General features: G+C 33.3%; 1 protein-coding gene across 9 annotated transcripts in view; it reads left to right on the forward strand.

Annotated features, from left to right (window-relative positions):
- The window catches only part of Ack-like (activated Cdc42 kinase-like), a 75,484-nt gene extending 56,010 nt beyond the window's left edge, over window positions 1-19,474 (forward strand). For 8 of the 9 annotated variants that reach the window (XM_076462920.1, XM_076462918.1, XM_076462921.1 and 5 more), the window contains exons 12-17: window positions 6,056-6,181; window positions 6,876-7,069; window positions 8,064-9,541; window positions 12,766-12,924; window positions 14,055-14,124; window positions 14,533-19,474. In XM_076462920.1, coding sequence (XP_076319035.1) covers window positions 6,056-6,181; window positions 6,876-7,069; window positions 8,064-9,541; window positions 12,766-12,924; window positions 14,055-14,124; window positions 14,533-14,751 — 2,246 coding nt within the window. In that variant the 3' untranslated portion in view covers window positions 14,752-19,474. Of the gene's footprint in view, window positions 1-6,055; window positions 6,182-6,875; window positions 7,070-8,063; window positions 9,542-12,765; window positions 12,925-14,028; window positions 14,125-14,532 lie in introns of those variants that run through there. The other variant, XM_076462926.1, reaches the window with a different exon arrangement.
- The last annotated feature ends 1,237 nt before the right edge of the window (window positions 19,475-20,711 follow it).

A 20,711-nucleotide genomic window follows, 5' to 3' on the forward strand; every position in this document is an offset into this window, starting at 1 on the left:
AATATGATGCTTACACACAAGATCAGTTATTTTTGTTCAGTGCTGCCCTCTATATGCTAACGTTTTATTTTACACATGCCACAAACCTTGATATCCCTCTCTTTTGGAATTACTATATTCTAACATTTCTCTCATGCAAATTATCATACATTATCTTTTAACCAGTAGCAGCATGACATGCTCTCATGTGACTTCCTCTACATTCCTTATTGGACATTTACTTCTTGTTTAGCACCATTTGAGTTCAGACATCTTCTTTTGTGTGCTTATTGCTTTCTGTGTGACAAAGAATTCTTTTGTTTCCACATGAAGTGGTTCCTTTTTTAGTATTATCTTTTATACCAGTTCATTCTTGTCATTATATTTCTGTTGATTTATGAATTCCAAAGCTTTATTACCATTTTGATAATATAGTGGATCTTTCTGCTTTTAAATGTTGGGACACTGAATGCTATATGGTTCAACCTTTGTACATAGGCTTTTCTTGAGTTGGCTGAAATTGTTCAGACTGACAAGGATTTTAATCATCTTTTCCAACCTTCAAAGTTTGCCATTTTTCTTCCCACTTGCAGCTTGAGGAATCACCTAGAAGTACCTACATTGGTTTTCATGGATTTTGTGTCACAGCTTTGTGGTATATCTTTTCATCTATCTCCTGTTTACTTTTTCTTTCTTATATGAGCACCCTTCTCAACCCTTTTTGGTACTACCTTCCTCCCCTGATATTTGAGTACATACAGTTCTTGAATGTTAGGCCTACCATTGTCTAATATTCTCACCTTCATCTTACCATAACTAATACTCTACAGTATCTTTCTTCCACACATCTATTTCATGATGTCCTCCACAGATATCCTTGGGTTTTTTTTTTGCAGATGCCCTTACATTAGCCCACATTTCATTTTTGTTTCTGGCATTAAATACATGGTTTCTTTGTTAGGAACTTATAGGTAGGGATGCGATATTGGTTTGGGTCTTATCCTCCACATATCTCAGGGACTTGCATCTTGTACCTTTTCTCAAATGTTCTATATTTGGTACAGTCCCAGAAACCATCAAGCTTGGGGTAACATCAGCTCACCAATAATCAACACATATGGCTTTTGTAGCCAATTTATCTTGATCAGAACCTCATGTAGCACCTATTCTTAACCCTTACCCATTTCTTTTGATTTGGGTATTTCTTTTTGTTGATTTCCTTGGTGACCTAGGATCCATCACTACTAGTACTGATGACTACCTTGTGGGATTGGATCTGGTGGAACCAAGAGTGTAGTCTCCTTTTGTCGATGATCAATGAGTGATATGAATTTGGTCAAATTGATTTTGTTATTAATTTCTGTCTCCCTTCTGTTTCTCCTTCCTCATTTTCTTTCTTCCTTTACATTCAGTGACCTGTCAACATCTGTCAGAGGTGGTTCAAGATTTGCTTTTGCAGCAAGCAATTAAAACTGGTTTACCATGGGTTTTAATATCAAGTTGCCCTTCTTTTGGGTTCCTGTATTGCATACACATGCTTTGAGCTATCAATGCCTTCAGCTAGGATTGGTCCCACAACTGCCTTTATGTGTATCCCTCTCATCTGATTGCTGTAGGTCATGTATTCAAGGCTCAGCTCCATGCCAGTTGGCAGTTGACTTGGAGTGAGCAATGCGACTTTGGCCGTCTTGCTTCTGTAAGGATCAGAAAGAGGAAGCTGTTCTAACTAGACTATGCATTGGTCAGTTTCTTAATTCATCGTTTTCTTTTATCTGGGACTGATGCACCAATGTGTTGTCTGTGTAACACACAGGTCACAATAAGCCACATTTTAGTGTCTTGCCATCGTTAGGACTCTCAACAACGGCACCATTTTTAGCATGTTCTGTCCATAACATTAGACAGTGTTATTGGTGATGGTGACACTGTCCACCTTGGAAATGATTTTAGTTTTTTAAAGGCCATTAATCTTTTTAATGCTATTTAAGTTCTTTAATTTATACATTAGACCTTTTTCATGTGATTTCCTTTTGAGAATCAAAGTCCATCTAGTTTGATTTGAAATTTGAAAATGGCAGTAATGTCAAATAACTCAAAAGCAGGACAAGGCCAACTTCAGGTGACTAACGATGCTGTTTGAACTACCTGTTAGTCATCCTGGCAAGTTATGATAATTACAGTTATGCTACAGAAAGTCCTTTACAACTAGTATTACTGTAGCTTTTCTCTTACTGCTGTAGACTGGATATAAGCATTGGTTTTAATGCTGTTTATGTTTTTTTAAATTTTGTTTTGTTTTACCTTAATTTCCTTATGAATTTTACTAAATATACTTTAATTTTAACTTTTTACTGGATGTTCTGGCACAGATTGCCAAGCTGCTTTGTGCCATAAAGCACCAAACCAACCAAACAACTTATTGCTTTATTAGGTTATTTCTCTTGTTGAGTCCTCCCTATCATGCTTATTCGCACCTGGTGTTTGTGCAGTCCTTGATGAGATGCTTCTGTTTCACATTAAGTCTTCTCTTGTTAGTTACTTCCATATTGCCACCTTCCGTAGGAACTACATCGGCATGGTATGAGTGGAAAGTCTTTCACTATTAGTATGCAGATGGGGTATTTCCTGCTGACAGGCCTTTTGTGATTCTTATAGTGGGATTTTTCACCAAGCTATTTGAGTCTTTGGTCTCCTTGCTTTATAGATATCTATCAGCCCTATACCATACTTTCTGATTTTCTTGATACTGTATGGTTTCTATTTCCTTTGTTTCTACCATCTTTATGCATTCCTTCCAAATTTGGAGGTCTCCAAGGTGTCCTGCTCTTCTGGATTGGAACATTAATGTAGTCCTTTCTACCCTCACTTTATTTTCATTTGAACTGCTTTACTTGTGCTCCTTATTCCATTCTGTCCCTTAAAACATGTCTTCTCTTCAGTTGTGTGTGTCAATGGTCTGACTTATTTGTAAATTGACATTTTGTGTACCCTTTATCACCTTACCTATCTTCATTATCCTGATTTGTTCCTTTCTGTCAAAGACCTTTGCAACTCAGTAGGAGTTTTCATCCTTTTCTTTTGTTCCTCCTTTCTATATCCCATCTTCACCCTAGACCAGTAGGGCAGAGTCTTCTGCTGGTATAAATGTTTCATGGCCTCCAGTGGAAATGAGCTGTCACTTTGCTGGTTGACCTGGTCTCCTGATACCATTTACACAACTATGGGAGTTGAGCCATCATCTTTCTGGTCAGTGAGGCCTCTTGATACCATTTACACAATTATGGGAGTTGAGCCATCATCTTTCTGGTCAGTGAGGCCTCTTGATACCATTTACACAACTATGGGAGTTGAGCTATCATCTTTCTGGTCAGTGAGGCCTCTTGACACCATTTACACAACCATGGGAGTTGAGTCATCACTTCACTGGATAATGTGAACTCCTGATACACATTACATAAACACTGGGGTTGTGCCATTGCAATTGCAGTTCACCTCTTCAATTGGAAGACCTCATCCTACCTTACTGTGGAAATAGGGTTCCCAGTGTAGAAGTTTTGGATCAGAGTGAATTAATCAACATAAGTCCTAGCATGAGTTTGGGTTGCATCTTTCCCAATTTCTCCATCTTTGGTACAGTAGGAGTACGTGAGATTGTTCCAGTGATATCATTGCCCACCTCTTGTTCTATTCTTTTGGGGATGTTATTACTGTTGAATAGTGCTGACTTATGCCACAGCTGAGGGAGTTAATCATTTACAATAGACATCTTTTCAATACATGATGATCCTCGTGACATACCCAAAAATTGGTAGTCATAGTCCCTGATTTTTTGTTTTTAGTTGAAGATATGATCTTCATCCTGCCCTCGTATGAACAGCAGTGCTCGGCAAGTAGGTTTGAATGTAATTACCAAGTATGGTCTGCTTCACCTTAGCCACTCTGCACCTCACAGTTTCTGCCCTTATGTATTACACACTTTACACGTGGGTGAAGAGAATACTTGGCTCAGAAGAGATGTGGTTCCCCTTTTCTGATCTATATCTCTCCTTGTCAGGAGTATCCTGTGGACACATTTGGTGGTACTTCTTTTATTCTCTTGCATCAGTACCTTCTCCTGTTCAATATGGGATTCTGGCTAACCTTGTGAGTGGTGGTAAGTATTGTATTGGAAGATATACCTTTCCTATACTGAAAAAGTATTTCCAATAGGTACTTAACATAACACCACTTAAATCTTCCACTTTTTCTCCCAACTTTCTCCAGTGCTTATTTTTTCTGCTAAACTTCAAAGTGATAGTTTGGTAGAGGAAGCCACATGAGCATGTTACACTACTCTTGGTTAAGAGATGATGTGTGATAATTTGTATAAGAGACATGTCAGATAGCAGGGGGGAGCACAAGGTTTGTGGTATGCACAAAGAAGTTTGCATATAGAGGGCAGCACTGAATGAGAATAGCTGATTTTGTTACTGGAGGTAAGTAGCTATCAGAAATACATTTTCAGTATTGGAAAATTATAACTTTTCTACAAATCTTTAGTGAATTTTTGCATTAACACTACATGTAGTTAAATTTCTTTAGAGTTTTTGTATTTTGTGAATTTTATCTAAGGCTATAACTTTCTAACTAATATAAAATATAAAAACCAGGAAATTTAAGATCTGAAATAGTGAAAAGATGGCAACATTATGCCAAACAATTTTCTGACAAGCATGACCAAAATACAGTCAGTTTCGTTCATAAACTTTTATTTCAGATGAGGAAGGCCCAGCATGGCCAGGTGGTTAAGGCACTCAACTCGTAGTCTGAGGGTCACTCGTTCGAATCCCTCTCACACCAAACATGCTCACCCTTTCAGCCATGGGGGCATTATAATATGACAGTCAATCCCAACTATTCATTTGTAAAAGAGTAGCCCAAGAATTGGCAGTGGGTGGTGATTACTAGCTGCCTTCCTTCTAGTCTTACACTGCTAAATTAGGGACAGCTAGTGTAGATAGCCCTCGAGTAGCTTTGTACAAAATTCAAACCAAACCAGATGATGAAATGGCTACAGTCACATACCAAGTCTACTGTTTTCACTACAGGTTATAAAGTGTGAGATTTTTATGTTTGTGTCTGCTTATCTATTAAAGTTATTCAAGTTCATCTGGTTGCTGTTAGTTTATTTTAAAGGTTTTTAAATTCATGAAAGCAACATTTATCAGGTTTAGCACTATGAATGCACCAATGTATATCTGCTGTCTTGTAATTTATTAGTTTTGTCTGTTGAATTATTGTAATGGACTCGGACAATTTTTCTGCTGTAATATTAAGTTTTGTGTTGAAGTGCAAAATGTACTCTGTGTTGATTTAACTTGTGTTATAATTTTATCCATTGTTTTATATCTTAGCAAAGCCATTATGTTTTATTTTAGATTGGTTTGTGGCTTTTTCAATATCTTTCTTTAAATGTTAGATTTGCAATCTCACCCTCCAAACTACTTGTTCAAAATAGCACTATGTAACAAAATGTTTTACTTTTTCTTGTTCCTGGGCAGAAAGTGTTATTTCCCAATTGCTTATGCCTAAAGTAAATGGAAAATACCTTTTATTTTTTTCTCATCAAATTTTGCTTTTGTGACCTGAGAGAATATAACAAAAACATGATGGGAGACTACATTTGTGGGCTGATACGTGAAAGTGATTTATAGTCGCAAATCTCGAAAAACTACTCACTGCTAAACATTTTTGTATAACTTTAGTATAAATACATGTAAATCTTGATTCATATGTTGTTTTATTCAGACCACATGTAAATGAAAATGTGTAAATTTGCCTGTTTTTACATAGAAAATATTATCCAGGTCACAAAAGCAAAGTTTGAAGGGAATAATGGTCATTTTCTCTACTTTTACAACATAAACAATTAAGAAATAACACATACTATCCAGGAATAAAATTTGTGTTACATAATGTAGTTAGCTTGGTGAAACAAGTAAAATGCATCATTTGTTAAAAAACAATATTTTTGTAAAATGTTAATTGGTAATGTAACAAAGCTTATGTTGACCATTTTTCTTCCTGTTTTGTTTAGATAAACCTCAAGATGATGGAGAACCAAGTAATTTATTAGCCCGTGCTTCTTCTGACCTTTCTGACCGTACTCCTCTTTTGACCAAATCAAATTTTCTTAATGATGGCAAAAGTGGTCCTGCAGCAGGTTGGTTACTCCCTGACCTGTAAAGCTGTAATGGTCAATAAATTTGTTTTTGTTGACTTAAAGGATTAGACAGAACTCGAAACATTTTTTTTTTTGTGTGCAAGCATTTGGCACTTTTCCTTTTTCTATTCTGTGTGTTTTGTTACTTCCTTTATGCATTTTTAACATTCCAGCTTAACAGCTGTTTAAATGTGAAATAAAAATGTGTATGAATAATTCAAGTACATTTTACATCCTTTTTGTTTTACAAATTTATGCAGAGTAAGTGTCATTAATAGTTGACTCTCTTCATGCTTAACTTCAATGCTGACAGCAGAAATGGCACTATAGCAGGTTTATTTGCTAACATGTAAATATTGAGCGAGTCAGTTTGTAGTTAAGGTGTATTTTTCAAAAGAATTTCTTAATGAACATTTGTAGGAGGAATGATTACTTTGTTCACTTTAATATTGCAAATAAAAATTATGGATGAAATATAAGAGAATTGAAATTGTTAAAGTGAATTTTAAACATTTAAACCATAAAAATGACATTTGTTGGTAATTTTTCAAGAACATGTAAAGTAATCATAATCATAAAGTTGTGAATTTGGTTTTGAGGTCAATAATTTTTAAGGTTATCAAGTGACAAAATTAGAATACAAAACATGTTTTAAATATAATTAACAATAAGAAATTCTTTCCTTTGATATTAGAAACTTGGTCAGATGCTGGAAGTCTGTGTGAGAAGGATTACCAAGTAAACTTGGAAACTAACAAGATGGTCAAGTCCACAGAGGTCATTAAAACTAATACTGATGTACATAAACTGAATCTTGGACCTGACCATGAATACCACGAGATCAGTGATGAAGAGGATTTCCCATCTGTGGAAAGTCCACGTTTTGAGGTATTTTTCTTGAAAGATTTTAGTCTTGAGGATATGTTACATTTACTCATTTGATTCACATTTTAATGTTTGGTTGTCCCAGGACGTAAAAATAATTAAAGTAACTGTTGTCCTTTTTTTTTTTTTTTAAACAAGTTCTCTTGGTCACGCTAACAGTTTTTAAAACAATTACCATTGATAATAGAAAGTTTTTTGTTCCAGGTTGCTGCACTGATGTAACAAATTGCATACATTGTTGCCAGGGGCGTAGATTTTTTACACCCGATGGGGGGGGGGGTTTATTACAAATTGGTAATCTCTGATTACGTGAACCTGAAAGCTGTAAACATGCAGCCACAGAGTAATCTTGTTGCCACGATACTTCAAGGTTTCCATGTAAGTTTGTATAAGTGAGGTGTTGTGAACAGTTTTCAAAATGTTAACAGAATAAAGACAAATGTGTCACAAATTAACTGCCACATGAATTTATTCCTGCACACTGCACAGTATAAAAGATGGCCATCATACTTGACAAGGTTACTAATAACTTTCATTGCATGAATTACGTTTTCAAATATTAATAAAATTAGTAATTACCCTTGATAAGTTTATATCTACTGAAAAACTGTTCATGTTGTTTGATAAAAATAATTAAAATGTTTGCGAACTCTTGAAAATGACACATATATACAATCTAGGACATAATTATTCACACTTTTCATTGAAGTAAGATTCATTTAGTCCTCTAGTCTACATGTTCCCAAACGTAGACTTCCTTTGTGATGATCTGTTTATGAATTCTTTCATAATCTCTTCTATATTTATCTTGTTGTTCCCCAGTGGCTCAGCAGTATGTCTGCAGACTTCCAATGCTAAAAACTGGGTTTTGATACCCGTGGTGGGCAGAGCACAGATAGCCCATTGTGTAGCTTTGTGCATAATTCAAAATAACAATAACAATTTATCTGACTGTTGCTATATTATTATTTCATACAATAATCATTATTTTTTGAAGACTCTAGATTTTGGACCATCATTGATGGATGAAGTTTTTAAAGCTTTGGGATCAACTAATCCAGACCCAGAATTGGATGAGCAACAATCTAATGAGAACAACAATGTTAGGAATGAGATAAAAGAAATTACTTCGAAAGTTTGTAATCGAGAAGGTGGGAAAAAGAAGCAGGCCACTGTGAAACCAATTTCAGCAGCTGACCAGCATACACTAGACTGTGCTATTGCTATGGCTAAAGAGTTGGCCAGTCGTAGCATGCTGGAAGTGGAAAACAAATCAGGCTCTGATACAGCTCTAGAGAGCCCTAAAACACCAACTACCCCAACCAGAACTAAGTTTTCTTTCAAGTTAAAACCTAGCCCAAAGCCAGAACGACGAAACTTTAGTGCAGAGACTCAGGCTATCCCAAGTGTACAAGATATCCTCACAGAGGAAGCACGTGAAGCGTACAACGTTCTAGTGGACAAGGGCCAGCACAGTACCTCCCATTCTTCAAACAGTGATACGAGGCAGCATTCTAATGAATCTCACCATAGAAACCACAATAATAACTCACTTCACACTCACCATCATTCAACCATTCAAGAATCTCGCTCTCGTGCAAGAGATCCTGTTCAGAGTCAGCACGCATCATCTGCCACAGTCATTCAGCATACTTTAACTAAGCAAACACCAGTTACAGCAAGTACAAACCAACTTGGTTTACATACTGTGAAATCTATCACAAAATGTGGTAGTGGTATTACAAATGGTGGCATCCAACACAGTACTATTCATCAGTCATCACCTACTGATAACAGCAGTCAGAACACGAAGTCTCAACCCACCCTGCTTACAACAACAGACTCATCAGATACTGAAGACACAATGGACTCTAACCCACTACGCATGCTTCGTAAAAGTGGTCCTGTGAGGCCTAAAGTTAGAGGCAATAAACATGGGCTTCCAGCAAGCTCTCGAGCTTCTGCAATCCAAAATGCGGCAGTAACGAGACCAGCAGCAAATGTTCTTCCTCATACTGGAGTTGCAAGAGCAGGACTTGGAGCACCTCCTCCCCCTCCAGCTGCTGTTGTAAGGTCATCATCAGTCCCAGAAAATGCAAGATCCATAGGTGAAATTTGTCAGGCTGAAGATGAACAAACATTTTTGTCTAGTGTACATGTCACTGTGAACCCTGAGCTAGAGGTAATTGATGGTTCAGCTAATCTTCTTCCCTTGCCACCTCGAGACCGTTCCAAGCCGTTTCCCGTCCTAAAACAACATCAGCGTCGCCATCCATTGGTTTTACCTGGGGTACGTCAAGTTCCAGGTTCTGGATCCACTCTTTTGAAGCAGGTATCATGCCCTGAAGTTCCACTTGGATCTGATGGAAGCTCGATAGACTCAGACTTGTTCAGTCCCACCATGCTTAGTTCACCACAAGACGGGGTTGGTGGTCAATCCAAAGTTCCTCCTCCAAAACCAGCACGATCAACTAGGTATGGATTTATGGTAAAGTTGTTGTAATCATTCATCTGGAATTGTCACATTTAGTAATTTATGCTTAAGTTTGATTAGTTTGTATCTAAATTGTATTTCTCTGTACTGACTGTCCAGAACATGCTATAATACAAAAATTTGAATGAAATCTGATACTTACTTGGGTGAAAACAAGCAGTTTTGACAGGGTATTGTTTCATGTTAGACCATCATTATGTTGAGATTTCAGCAAAGGTTTGGAAATGAGTGGGTTAAAGTTCACAAAAAAAAAACTTATGTACAGTTTTAGTAAAGTTGTTTCTGGTTATTGGTTGCTGATAATGATTTTAAGAGTATATAGATGTTTCATTTTTGTACACAAGTGTGGGGGGTACCATTACAGTTGAGTATGTTGTTGCTTTTGGGGGGTTCTTCCTCTTGAAATTTAATTATTTGATTAGTTTATTTGGTTCTCTAGTCTCCCATGTTTCAATCTTGTATCTTTATTATAATGTTTATGAATTATACATTAATTACATTTTATCTTGTATTTCAATTGCTAACATTTTCAGGGAATTCCTAAACCAGACAGTTTTTGTGTTGGTTATGGTCAGGATTTAAACCTGTTAGAACTTGAATGGACTATTTGAATATTTTCAAAAAGGATATTCACATGTAATGGCTTCTTTGAATTGTTTGTAGAAAGTTTTATTTTATTTCTTCCACTCTCATAAGAAGTTTTTTTTATTTTATCACTTAGTTATCTTTTTTTATGATAGTCTATTTTAAATAGTTGAGTATTTCCATGACATCCTGTGTGTCTGTTATTACATGTGAATCCTAACTTTCATTTAATTTGTTTTTGTTTCTCCATCATGTCTGAGTTCATGTTCAAAATGGATTATGTAAATACATTTTTTCCTCCTAGTGGCACAGAAGTCTGCAGACTTACAATGGTAGTATTCAGGTTTTGATACCTGTGGTGGACAGACCACAGATAGCCCACTGTGTAGCTTTGTGATTAATTAAAAACAACAAAAACAGTTCTCTTTTTCATGTTTAAGTGCTTTATGTTGTAACTGCAGTCATATTATGTTGGGGCTTTTTGAATAATATACTGACATTTTGATTTTCATGTGTTCTCTACTTGTTTTAAGAGTGGCCTTTGACATATAGTTATATATCTGTAATTTTACTGTTTATTCTTGGGGTTAATTTACTTATCCAGTTTTTTTGGATATTGATTATTTAAAAAAAAAAAGAGTGGCCTCTATATGTTTTCACTTCTTAGCTTCTTTAGTATTACAAATCCTCTTCACTCTGGAAACTAGGCACTCTGGCCTTTGTTGGGACAGTTTGATTTATAATTGAGGTGTTTACTCATACTTGTATGATTTGTGTAAACTCTTGCATTATATGGATTATTTCTTTGTAACCATGCAGGTTTGGGAGTTTATCTTCTTTTATTTCTATTGTAAATTGTATTACAGGTGTTACATGCTACAATTTCAAATTGTCTGAAACTGATTTAAATTGTAACATAAGTTTAAAAGTTAATAAATGTCTGTGTTAAATTTATGGTATTTGCTAACAAGATTATGCATAGTTTTCTTACTTAACACAAATATATTTTAATATACAAGTAATAATACAACTCATAATAATGGTTATTACAAATAATGATTTATATACAAAAGATTTACAAACTTACAAACAATACTGAGTTTTCTGTCTGGTTTAGAACTGAATATTTTATCAACAACTCACAATGATAGATCTAATTTTGAGTTTACCAGTAATGTTCACTTAATGGGTAGTTAGCCATCTCTCGCTTATCCCATGTGATTTTTTTCACAGCTGAAGTTATACAATACCTTTGTAGAAATGCTGATGTCTAATGTTAATCCGTCGAAGTTAAACAGTTTGTAGTGTTCAAAAGCTATAAACTTGCATAGTTAAATATTTGCAGTTTTCAGATTATTAAGCATTAATCACAGTTATAGCTTCTGAGGTTTATAGTATTGTTAACTGTAGCAGGCCAACAATATACTCTGTCTCTTGGCACATCAATTTATAAAATTTAGGTTCTAGAAATTACAGCTGGCCAAACAATACTTGACAATATACTATTGCTTTCATAAAATATATTGTTGATTCTTACAACTGATAGTCTTCTACAGATTAGTGAACAGGTTTGAATTCAACAATACACTTAATTATATAAAATACATGAATTTCTAAATATATATTTGACTAAAACAAACATCAGTATAAAAATATATATACAATGGTACATATGTCGCATAAGATGTTTTCAGTTAGCTATTAACGAGTTTTGTAATTCTGTTATCAACATATCTGAACCAAATCTTGAGGCATGGAGTAGTATTTTAAGAGCATAAAATTCAAAATGTTCCATACAGAAGTAACTCACTCATTGTTAGGCCTCTTTTTGTTGGTAATATTTATCTACAAGTTGACAGTAGGTTGTACTGTTACAGAAGGTTGTCATGAAGACTGGGTATATTCTCTGAGTATTCCATCATTTTCAGAGTGTTGATGTAGTGCTTGTAGTGTCAGGAGTTAATAGATTAGTGAAAAAGTTGGATATGTCGCAGCTGATTAATGTGTAATGTGACATTTTCCTGGTACTTCTAGTAATCTTTGCAAAATGGGCTTCTTAATATGTAAAGATGCTTTATTTGTTGATGGTGATATTGTAGCTGAGGTGAATATCTGCAGTTACATATGGAATAGATAAACTTTTTCGATATAGGCCACTACCCATGAGAATGACCAATTAGTCCAGTAGTGTTTTCATTGTGCTTGATATAGTTTGCTGATTGTTGGAACTGTAATGTGTTATAAAGTGATGATTCAGGCTATTTACCATAAGTATCTGTCAAAAAAAAAAAAAAAAAAAAAAAAAATTGAGTACTATATTTCATTTGTACTTAAAAATGATAATGTAATTTTGCAGGTTGAATATTTTTATACAGAAAATTAAATTGTATGCTGTTATATATAACATTTTTTAAACTAGGAAGGATGATGTTGCATAGAAATATAATTATTAGCACACCTACATTTAATTTAATTTCACTGTATGATGGTAAGCATTTTGCAGAATGTAATTGTACAGCTTTGTTTAAGTTAGCATTTTGTTAGCTGGTGAGAATAATAATCATTTTAAATGTTTGATTCCTAAGGTGGAATAACTTTGAGGTTATTGGGTTTTTTGTAGTCTGGACGATTCTTTCGAAACTCAGATTCAGGTGGAAATAGATGGATTAGATGATATTCCAGAAGAACATGCACCGTCACCGCCAATTTACAAGAACAGTGATCATGTTAGCTGTGAGGATTTACTAGAATTTGCTCTCGACAAACCTAATGCTAAGAGGTAACTTATATATAAAAATAAATTGTTTACCTGTTTGTTTATCAGCTGTCTTTGGACCACTCTCAACCACACTTGGTAGAATGATACAATGAGACCAGGGGGAATGTTGTAGTCCAGTTATTATTCTGTATGTTTAATATGTATGTTTAGTTAATAATTCCACAGTCTGTCTTAAACCAATATTTGTTCCAAAATGTTTTGATTTTTAATGAAAAACGACAAATATTCCAAGAAAAACCAAAAGGCATGTTAAACATTTACATTTTTGCAAGATAAAATGACAATCAAAGCACAAGATAATCCTTAAAGTGGCAGGGATATATCTGAAAAATCCTTAATTTTACCTGGTAAGTTCTTTGTTGGTGTTTAAGATTAGAATTGTCAAGAAATCTATTTATTTTGGCCCAGGAAAAACTTCTAATATGATCCATCAAGAAGCACTCAACAAACTCTAAGACTGTAGAGACAGACCAGTAATAACGTAAACTAACTGTAACATCACTTCTGTAATTTGAAATAAATTCAATTGTGTGAAAACATTATGTACATAATATTTAATATATTAGTTCAAGTCCTACATTAAATAGCTTTTCTAGTCATTAGTAGTAAATGTTTCCTTTTAACAACAGTAACCATTTCTATTTTTACCCTGCAGTAACTGTAGCTGCTTGAATAATGAGTGAAATCTGTTTTTACTCCATAATAACTGTAGCTACTTGAATAGTGAATGAAGGTTTTTTTCCCTTTTGTTATAATGTTTTCCTGAATAGTGATGGATAAGTTAAAAGTTTGCATTTTTGTTATTTCTTAAAACAGTTGAGTAAAATGTGACTTTTTTTTAAGTGTGTGCTTGTGTCAATCTAATATATTATTTAGATGTTTTCAGAATTAAAATCAATTTATTCTCACATTAACTTTTTTTTTTAAAATTTGTTATACAAAAGTTTAGAGAAATTTTGAGGGAATTAACTCATAATACTAAGTGAAGATTTATCTAATTATAAACTGCTTGCTAGAAACTACATTTTTACTCTGGTTAGAACCTGCAAATGTTAAAGGAAGAATATTTTTTTTTTATATTCCTGACTTGCCCCAACTATGTAGATAAAGAAATCTTCTCTGCTTTGTAGGACACAAGGTCGAGCTAGGGGCACAGACTCGGATGAGGTCCGAATCATGCAAAAAGTTTTAGCCAAAGATGTAAGTGTTAAGTTTATGATCATAAAAGTTAACTGGTGGTAATACTTGATTTCATTTACAGTTTGTATATATTTCTTAAGAGAGACAGATTATTTTTCTCTAAAGGAGGTATTACAGAGAGTATTTATGATTCTAGCTACAGGGACGTGTCACAAAGAATAAACTTTTTGCATATAAAGTGTTTTAATAATTTTAGAAATATAAATCGTTTTTATAAAGTTGTTGCAAAAACAAATGTTCCTCTGTCTTAAGCTTGGATTTCAACTCTATCTATTGAAAATGACCAACTGCTTACATTGTAACTGTTGTAGCTGACCCAGTGTTTATGCCATAATTGTTGAAGACAACTTACTGTTGCCAGATGTTCTTCCTTTTGTCAGTTGTATTTCTTGATTTATTTTAAAACAGGAAGTCACTCCTGAGGAATGTTTGGTGGCTCTCAATGAAACTGAATGGGACATCCACAAGGCCATAAAGTACACAAGACTTCAGTGTCTTCTTAATTCTCACCTTGTTCATGTGGAGAACTTTAAACAAACCCTTATCCGTTGCAACTGGAACGTACAACAGGCTGCTAATTATCTTTTAGCAACTCATGGTATAGCTGAGGATACAACTGAAGTGTGAAACTACGTTTAATCATTCTGTGGTTTACAACAGATGCTCCATTCATAACTGGATATAATTAATGTGAAAAATAGGGTTTAAATAATGATTCATTTGTACAAAGTAAAATACCTTTTTTGTCATGCACCTCTGTACATTGTAAAACAAACCAAAAACTGAAAGTTGAGGTTTTTTATAAGATATGTAAGTTGTAAAGAACCAGAGAAACCACATGATTAGCACATATTTAACTCACCTACATGCTAATTAGAGCACTGAAACTCTAAAGCTGGTTTATCATGTTGTTTGCACAGTCAAAGAAGAAATTATAATTTAAAGACAGGAAAATTTAGTTTAATATTTCATAGAGATTGCTTTTGTCCCTATACTTTAAGATACTAGTATTTCCTTATTTTGTACCTGAAAGCTTTCCACAGAATCATCAGCTCCTGAAATTTCTGAAATATTAGCTTTACATAATACTGGAAATAAATTATTAATAATATTGACCTACTGAATGAATAATCTTATTTGGAACCATACATTAAGAAAACAAAAATGTTTCATGTCATTGCTAAAAACTTGGCTATCTGAATCAACGAAGATATAATATTATTTATTGGAACCTGTTCATACTCACACAATAAGGACAACAGTTCACATTTTAACTTTACTGATTGTAGAGTTGTAGAAAACAACACTGTTGTAAGAATCATAGTCGTTAATAACATGTAAAATATGATGTTATCCATTGGATTATAGAACGCTGTACCATATTTTCAATGTTAACCATTTTGCTATCCATAGAATGTTACACCTTATTCTCAATGTTGAAACTACCTAAAAAATGTGTTAGATTTTAGTTAGGTAAAGTTTCAATATTCTTCCAATTGTTTTTTGAACTTTTAAGTATTTAATATTATTATCTCGGATTTTACAATATAAATTTGTCCAGTTTCATATAAACTTTCCTCATTGAAACAGTAAGGATGTCAAGGCTTTTGAAATTATCCACAAACTGTAAACAAGTTATATTTTTTACACATATTAATGCTTCTAAAAAGTGTCATTGCATTTACTAGGAAAGATCTGATACTGGTGTTTCAGTGCAGAGATTGGTAAGCAGGCACAGATTTGTATACATGTGTTTGTTTCAGATACTAAAGATGTATGTGTAAGTGTGCCAGCTGATAAAGTTCTGTGTTCTTACATTTCTTTCACACTGACATTTCACATGTGTTTTATAGAGACTATTTAAATTGCCTCAATCAGATGCTGCTATTCAACAGTAATTGTTAGTAAGTTCTATATATCATCAACTAGAAACTAATATTTTGTGAACATTTTCCTTTAATAATAGTTCTCATGTTACTCCCTGAGTTTCAGCATTTACTTTGTTGCCTTGAGAGAGATGTCATGTATGTACACCATTTGTCATTAAAGAGAAAAAGTGAAATGGCTTCCAAGGTCATAAATATAGGAAAATGAATGAAGTAAGAGGTCTTAGAATTCCTCTGGTGCATACCTGAGAACCCCTGAAAGTTTCCTGATGATCAGAGGTTGGGAAACTGGAAACTTTTCATGTGATTGAGGTAGACATATCTGAGCCATTTTATATAATAGCTTTGTTTTTTTTAATCCCTGAAGGAAATGTTTGATCAGATTGTAAGCACTTGTTTAGGTCTGGTAATAAAGTTTTGTTTGCAAATGTTTGTGATGCACATTGAAATGAGTTTAGTTTATACATTTTTACATAATCTCAGATTGATATTTATGGATTTCAAAAGATGTTTTCATGTGTTTAGATTGTGATGTTCTTTGTTATTATGCAGAACCTCTGGTTTTGTCTTCCTTGAACGTTATTCGGCATTCAGAAAGAATGAGGAAAATCAGTGAGTTGGACTTCATGTTTTTCTGTTTGTTTGTTTTTTTGTCAGTTGATCACAGAAGTATTTTAAAAATAATAGCATCTTAGATGGGCTTTCTAATTAAGAACTGATTTGATTAACTGTTGGAATTGTGAGAGTAAGTGCCTGAATATTCAGCCTAATACTTCATGACTCTTGTTATATCTGAAATGCTAACATTAACTTGGGTGCTTAAATGTTTAATATGCCAAACTGTATGGTGTGATTTATCAGAATATTTTCAAAATTTGTTTTCTGTGAACACACTCATGTTTCATGATTGTAACATATCAAGGTATTTATTGACTGTTTTTGTCTTCCATTGCTGTATCATTTTAAATTGAAACATATTTCATACAGTAATATTTTTTGCACATATGTTACTTTTTTAAGTTGAAGTAGGTAAAATATGTGAGACATTTGCTATAGATATGTGCATATGATCCATTTGCATTTTTTGCCAATTCTAGTGAGGGATGGTGAACAACTTCTCAGAATCTCAAATTTATTTTCACTACAATTGTAGTAAAAAATAGACACTTGATTATCAATTTTTATTCTATCTTTATCCTTTGAAGTTTTCTCACCTTCTGAACTGATAAATATTTAAGTTATTTTTTGGCTGTTTTTTTTTTTAAAAGAAATGAATGTTTTTGGGGTCTTAAGTTTCCCACCTTTAATCCTTACACTTCAGTAAATGTAGTTTGAGCCCCTTTTCATTTGTTTTTATGAAAAACATTTAAAGTTTGTTACAAATTTTTATTGTTATAATTTTGTGATGTGGTTTAACAACAGCAGGAACATTTTGTATAAGAAAATGTCTGCTCTTATCAAGTAATATGTTGAAAGCATAATAGCTGCCACAGTTAAGGATGGCTTTGAAGGAAGTCAAGAATGTGAAATGTTAAGTACAACAGTAGTATCTCATATGATGGCCTGTGGCTAAAGTAACATAGAATAGTCATAAGTCCTGAAATTAAGCATGATTAATATAAATAACTGTAAGTCCTGATACCTAAATTTGCATATTAAAACTTGTCAATTGATTTTGTATTATACAATATTAAAATGCCTTAAAAGGAGTTTTTATTACATTGTTTTCAACAATGTAACCTCAGCATATATTATGTGGTCCATGTGATTTTCTGTTATTAAGAGTGAGACTATTTTTCGACATTTTATGTATTCTAAATAAGATATATATACCATGTAAAATTAATAGGAATGTATCAAGGTAAAAATCAAGTTATCTTGTAGCTGTATGGAGTTGAATTGTCGTACAGTAGCAATAATTATTAGTATTACAGATTAAGAGCACTATTAGCTTGACTATTTTTGTTTTTGGCAAAATATGATAATTACTTTTTTGCTAGTACTGTTGTTATTGTACTTTAATAAATTTTTACTATTGTTAGTAGTAGTATGGGCTAGAATTAATGAGCTGCATTTATGCTAGATTTTTTACATTTTATGTAACCTATGACTTGTGTGAACTATGATAATATGTTTATAACCATTGAGTGGACGTATATATCACCAATCGTAATCTACTAATCTAACACTAAACCAATGATAGCATTTTTAGTTCTGTTGTTGTAAAGTATTCTTTTACTCAGCTAGTTGGAAAAACAAACATGCACTTGCTTTCATACATAAAAAGACAATATTTTCATCAGCCATGTAATAGTTCCTACACATACCATATCAAGAATAATGTGGAAAACAACTGAACCTTTTTTTTTCTATGCTAAAGTTGAAGCTTGTGAAGGCGTGTTTGATGTATGCATATTGCATTTCCATCTGTTTGTTACTTGGAAGTACTGACAGTACACTATCATGTATTCTGAACACCTCTTTCTCACTTATTAAAGGAAATACTGAAGGTGCATTTGATCTAACTATAACTTACTTTTCTTTTACTTGTTGAAGGAGGTAATGAAAAAATTGAAATAAGTTAATTGTTAATGTCGAGGCAACACACAGATTGTGCTGTTTTGTCAGCTGTAAACACCCTGTTTGTTATAATGGAGAAGTTGAATCTTATCTAAACATTTACTTTAATGTTGAGAATTTAGTAATTCTTCATTCTGAACAAGGAGAGATTAGAACATAGGGCTTTACTTGATATATTTTACAGATTTCAGGAATGTTGTACAATATGATTCATGTCATTTGTGTTTGTACATTTCAGAAATGGTTTAGTATCAGTTATCTTGGTCTAATTTAGTTTTACTTAATTATGATAAATTGTTAGTAAAGGACAGTAAAGTAATTTGATCAATTAATAATGTTACTTATAAAAATTATGCATGATATGTTATTTACTAAAATGTATCAGCTTTGCTAAAATAACTTTGAGGTGTATTTTAAAAGAGGAAAAGAATCTCTAGAATTTGATATTCCTGTGTGTTTTTTTGTGTGTCATTTAAGATATGTTCAAAAGTCTGTTTTGAAATATAGTGCTTTGTTTCATTTACTTAGATTTGCCTTCTATTTCTGATCACAATATTGTGTATCTATTTATTGTAGTTTATTTTTTATGCTTTCGTGCCTGTTTTCTGCATCTTTATTTTCCTGATAAAGTTATTTCATAGTAAATCTTGGTATAAGGTGAAAATAAAACAAACAAAACTGAGTGTTAAAATTACACAAAATAATTGTATTATTGTACTTCTATGTTAAAGTCTTCAATATTTTTGCTGTGCCATTTGTTGAATCAAAACAACTAACGACCATTTAAGCTTCATAATAGCATCAAAAATATATTGTTTTATAAAACATTTTTGTAGGAAACAAACGTTTTTTCAGATAATAAAAAAAATCCAACAAAAACAAAATGTATTTGACCTGAGTATTTCAGTGTTTGTTCATTAGTTTTTAATTTACGATGTATAAAATTTCCCAGAGAGCAAGTCTCCACTTAAGATGTTGATATTGACTCTTCCCATCAGAGGGACATGACATCTTTAGCAGCTTTCCATCTAACTAAAACAGTTTAGTTCTTCATAAATTTGAATATTTAATATGCTAAACATCTGATTTTGGTATATGTGAGGCAGTTGATTACAGGTAGCCCACTGTCTAGCTTTGTGCTTAACTACATAAAAAGTTGTTTAAATGCTTATCTAATGTACCATTTTTAAAAATTTGTCATGTAACTGACAAAGATGATTTTAAATAAGTCTCTTGTATGCACGCACACACACACACACACACACACACACACACACACTGTATTAATGAACACCTACAACCAACATAATCATTGATCTAAATTAAATTGGTTTATTATTATTACTCAGTTCAATAAAGCCGGGTTTAACATGTTTTACTAGAGCAAGGTGAGCAAAAAAACAGATCCTTGGAGCAAGATGAACATTGAAATTTGTGCTGATTTACTTAGCATTAGAATAGTGTGTTAAGTTCAACTACCTTATTTCTAAACTACCATAATGGATCAAGTGTGGACTTCATCAGAAGTTGGTTTACAAAAGGCAGCAGAATGAATAAGTGATAGATACAGGGAAGTAGATTGATTAACTGTGAAAATGGAGTCCAAAATACAAAGGTTGATTATATTATATTAATGATTTTTTTGGACTTTAGTATGACTCCACATCTTATTCTCTCTCTCTGTCAACTGTGCATTTTGACAATAGCCCTGCAGTATAGCTCCCTTTACAAAAGGCAATGTTATAAGTCTTTCAAGTTCAAAACACATCACTCCTCCCAGCATTCTTTCCATAATACATGTATTGTACAAGGACACCAGTTTCCCAATGCCTGCCTCAATAATCTGGTCTAGCATAAATTCACACATTTCATAGCTGCTTGAGATTAAAAAGTATAATTGGTGAACTCGTACAATGTTGGTCTTGTTTTCAGATGGAGATCTTTCATGATTATGTCGCTTATTGTTGCCAGGGTTAAGTGAACAGCTTTTGCTATTTACCTTTGTGAAGTCTCACCTGCTATAAGATGCCACACTTTGACTGTCATGGCTGGAATACAACTTATTACAGCTCTGTTTCTGAACAGTACTGATACCCAAGTTGATCAGTTGTTTTTTTTCAC

Source organism: Tachypleus tridentatus, chromosome 10 (genome assembly GCF_004210375.1).
Source record: "Tachypleus tridentatus isolate NWPU-2018 chromosome 10, ASM421037v1, whole genome shotgun sequence".
NCBI lineage: Eukaryota > Metazoa > Arthropoda > Merostomata > Xiphosura > Limulidae > Tachypleus > Tachypleus tridentatus.